Below are 3,964 nucleotides of genomic sequence, written 5' to 3'. Positions count from 1 at the left end.
AAAGCAACACGGACTTGTATTAACTAGATTCTCATTAATTTAAAATTAGTACTAAAATGTAGGAACCATTTTATTTTTTCAATATTTTGTGTGGGTTTGTGTCACCTTTGGTGATTTTAATTACTTTTGTAAGTTGCAGTCCCTTGTCAGAATTTCCAGCCACCATTTTCTTGTTACTTTGCTAATTCTGTATTTGTTCAAATTACCTTTTTCTTTTTGTGCAATTGCACCTTGTCCTTGCTGTAATTGCACTTGCACTCTTTTTTGGCATTTGTTTTAGTTTTATTTTTTTGCAATTGCACCATAGTTATTGTGTGTAGTTGAACCTTTAATTAGTTGATGCAATTGCATATTTCTTCTTCATGAAACTGCACTTTAAATGCTGGGACATACCAGTGATACTACTTTATAGATCCTCCCTGGAAAAATTGACAGTTTCAAGCAACACAAATCATTGTAGTTGTTCCTGCTTAGATTCTCTTAACATACAATGAATTTAAGTTTAAAGGTTTGGCATTTGTGCATCAAACTATAATAAATGAAATACATGTACATGAAACAAAAGGAACAAGTCGCTCTTATCATTAAGCCACACTTATACATCAGTATCTCACCTTAAGACAATTTTGGTGTGCTTATGTGTTCTTGTCGTTCCAACATGTCAAAAAATTGCATTTCCAATCAATGCTTGTGTAATTAAGCAACACAAGTGGTAATCTATTACCTTACGACTTTGTTTTTTTCTAAACTTTACATTGTTGGAAGTACTGACCATATATTTATCAACCCAAAGACGAGGACGTCGGACATACATGAAACATAGCAATTGAACCACCATTATACAACTTCGATCAATGATGATTTCCTTTAGCATGATGAATGTAAAATGAATAAAATGGCTCTAGGTTATCTGGTAGAACAAAAAGTTTATTTTTTGAAGAGGAGTCAACTTTTTTTTTCTTTCTAAATTGCCGCCAAGAGTAATTTAGAGCCGCAATCTGGACAAAACATGTTTGCCACTTTAACTTGGTCTCCTCGGAATAGTCTCACTACTACTATTAGGAAAAGGGATCCCCATATATAGACCTTTTCCAAAAAAACATTACTTTATTTCCAGGATCTGGAGTAGATATATGCAAAAAAGGTGAGTGTACCATAATTAGTGATTGCCTAATTACATGGGCTAATCTCCACAATGGGGGTGATCCATACAAGGAAAGTCTATCAATTGGGACCATATCATCTCCAGTGCACTAATTTGTGTGTCCTTCCGGCAAATGGTGTATGCGCGTACATAGCGGTTATTGGCCGCTCTAGCACTATTGACCCGCAAAAAAAAAGATTATGCTTTGGCCGGATATATTCATCAAAACGTCGGCATCCCTCTCGGCTACACATTGCCCTACTCCTTGGCCGGCCTGCCCGGTGCACCTCGGCTGACGCGTCATGTATGTCATCGGCGGTGCTTCTAGTGTGAAGAGGCAACATCTACACAAAAACAGGCTACATTTACATATATAGCCACCGGCATTCACTTTCCTCTGAGATTGCTGGACATAATTGAGAGACTAGTAACAGTTAAGATTATGTCAATTTCAGAAACCTAAACACACAGGAAATCCAAAGGTTATGAACAGAGGTTCCAGACGTGGGCTAAGGAAGGACGTATTCCAATTGGGGCTGCCATCAATGAGTTGTTGATTCTGCCATCTACTTGCAATGTTTATATAATTCACAATGCTTTAATTGCAAGGTTAAGCGGCATTGGAGGAAAAGAGCTTTTGGTTTGATGAAGACTAACGGGTGGATGAACAGGAAGTCCGAAGTGAAGGTCTCTGTTCGATTCAATACTTTTGGTGCAAGACTGAAGAGTTGAAGAACATGAAGTCTAAATTGAACTTTCTGTTTGTATTTTGGGGTCGGCATAATTGAACTTTGAATGCCGTGTTAAATTCATTGTGGACTATAATTCTGAACCGTTATGATGTTCATTTCGACTCTTAGTATCTGAACTATTCAGTCGCATGTTACTCATAGTATCTGAACTATTCAGTCGCATGTTAATCTGAACTACAATGTTGCTTTTCTAATGGTTGCCGCTCTCCGTATTGATGGACTCTACTACTGTCTGAATGGTTGCAACTGGAGTGCTGATCTTTAGTCTGATACGTAGTGATTTGATGAATAGATTCAGCTGTTTGATTTTTACATGCATATTTTGCTAGAAATTCTGATACTCAGTTGTTCTGTTGTATTTCAAATTTTTTGACAAATTTCGTTCATTTTTCATTTATTATTCGTTCATTTTTCGTCCCAAAATTCAAATTTTGCTATATGATTTTCGTCCGAAATTTTCCGAAAAAATCTGAAAAAACCGAAATTCGTCCATTTCGTCCAGGACCGGTAAAAATCAAAAAACGAAATCCAAAATTCTGATCCCACTGAACACACTCCTTTGACGCAAATATTAAGAAGAATGCAAAGCAAAAATATCTATGGGGTGCTTCTACAGTCTGAAGAAGCAAAGTCTGAAGAAAACTAGCCCCTCACATGTTGGCTTTTGCCTCCAGCGTTCACTTTCTTCTGAGATTACTAACAGCACAGATTATGTCAATTTTCAAAACCTAAACACACCGAAAATATTCTAAGCCTATGAACAGAGGTTACGCAAGTGGTCACGGACGTGTCGCACTAAACACACTCCTACAGTATATATCATGAGACAAAAACTAAGAGGAAAGAAAAGGCTAAGCAAAAATATCTATGCTAGCTAGCTTCCAGGGGGCTACTGCCTCTGCATCCTGAGCTCCTTGCGGAAGTTGCCGATGAACCTCTCCGTGTTGGCGAACAGCTCCTGCCGACTCATCGTCACGTCGCCGTCCAAGTCGACCTCAAAATCATCCTGCTCCTCTTGCCGTCCCTTTTCCTCTCCGCCGGCCTGGCTGCCGTTCAGCGCGCTGAGGAAGAAGATGCTCGCCGTCGACGGGCACTTCTTCAGCACCACCTCCTTGGTCTTGATCTTGAGCTCGATTATATTACTGGCCACAAAGGCAGGAACCACCACACGATCATCATCAGCAACCGCCGTCCGGTCGTCGGGACGGACTGATCCAGCCCTCTGGAACGGCGAGGCCGCGACACCGACAGGCGCGACAGCCTGACCGGGACTCGAAGACTCGTCGGCGATGGAAGCTGTGCTGCCGACGAAGGCCTGGATGCCCAGCGCGAGGACGATGCCGTTGAAGAGGAGGTAGCCGTAGGCGACCCTGAGGAAGGCGGGCAGCAGCAGCGCGAGAAGGAGAAGGACGAGGAGGGAGCCCAGCTTGGCCACCTGGGAGAGCAGTTCTGCCGGTGGGAGTGTGAGCTTGACCGCCATTAATGGATGAGCTTTGCTGACTTGCCGATATAACTAGCGAGTGGTTCAGGTCTATTGGCTGGATTCTCGAGCAAAGATACTATCGGTCTAGCCCGCTGGCCAAGTATATATAGACAAAATTCAGATATTTTCTGGCGGTAATTAATTTAAAAAAATCAGATATTTTTCTGCTGGCTAAGAAAAAGAGTCATATCTGTCACCTCACTGACGTAGAAGAATTTGTAGTGGGTATACCTGCCGGTTGCTCCACTAGTAGGAGACCAAATTAACTAGCGGGAAAAAAATAAAGTGTTGGCGAAACATCAAAGCTATGCTCATCTAAGGTGGTGTTTGGTTTTCTAATTCTAGGTTTTTTCTAGTCTTTAGGACTTTTTAAAAGGACTCTTGAGGAAGTGCTTCTAAGGACTTTTAGCAAAAAGTCTCAGAAAAATCCCACCTTGTTTGATTTGCTATGTACTTTTTCTAGTTCCAACACAAAAAAGTCTCTGAAACCAAACACCCTCTAAGCAGATCACTGCGTGCCCTTACCTTTTTGGGAAACGTTTACGCGCGGTGCGCCGGCTGAACGCTCGGGCCGGTCACTTCGCC

The 3,964-nt window shown here is 41.5% G+C and overlaps 1 protein-coding gene across 1 annotated transcript; it reads right to left on the bottom strand.

Annotated features, from left to right (window-relative positions):
* Nucleotides 1-2,455: 2,455 nt before the first annotated feature.
* LOC125523248 lies at nt 2,456-3,464 on the bottom strand. The gene has a single exon (XM_048688298.1). The coding sequence runs from the start codon at nt 3,374-3,376 to the stop codon at nt 2,786-2,788; it is 591 nt and encodes a 196-aa protein (XP_048544255.1). The 5' UTR covers nt 3,377-3,464; the 3' UTR covers nt 2,456-2,785.
* Nucleotides 3,465-3,964: the final 500 nt, after the last annotated feature.

The sequence above is a fragment of the Triticum urartu genome, chromosome 7 (genome assembly GCF_003073215.2).
Source record: "Triticum urartu cultivar G1812 chromosome 7, Tu2.1, whole genome shotgun sequence".
NCBI classification, from domain to species: domain Eukaryota; kingdom Viridiplantae; phylum Streptophyta; class Magnoliopsida; order Poales; family Poaceae; genus Triticum; species Triticum urartu.
Note: the sequence above shows the minus strand (reverse complement) of the source record. Positions and strands in the feature narration are given on the sequence as shown.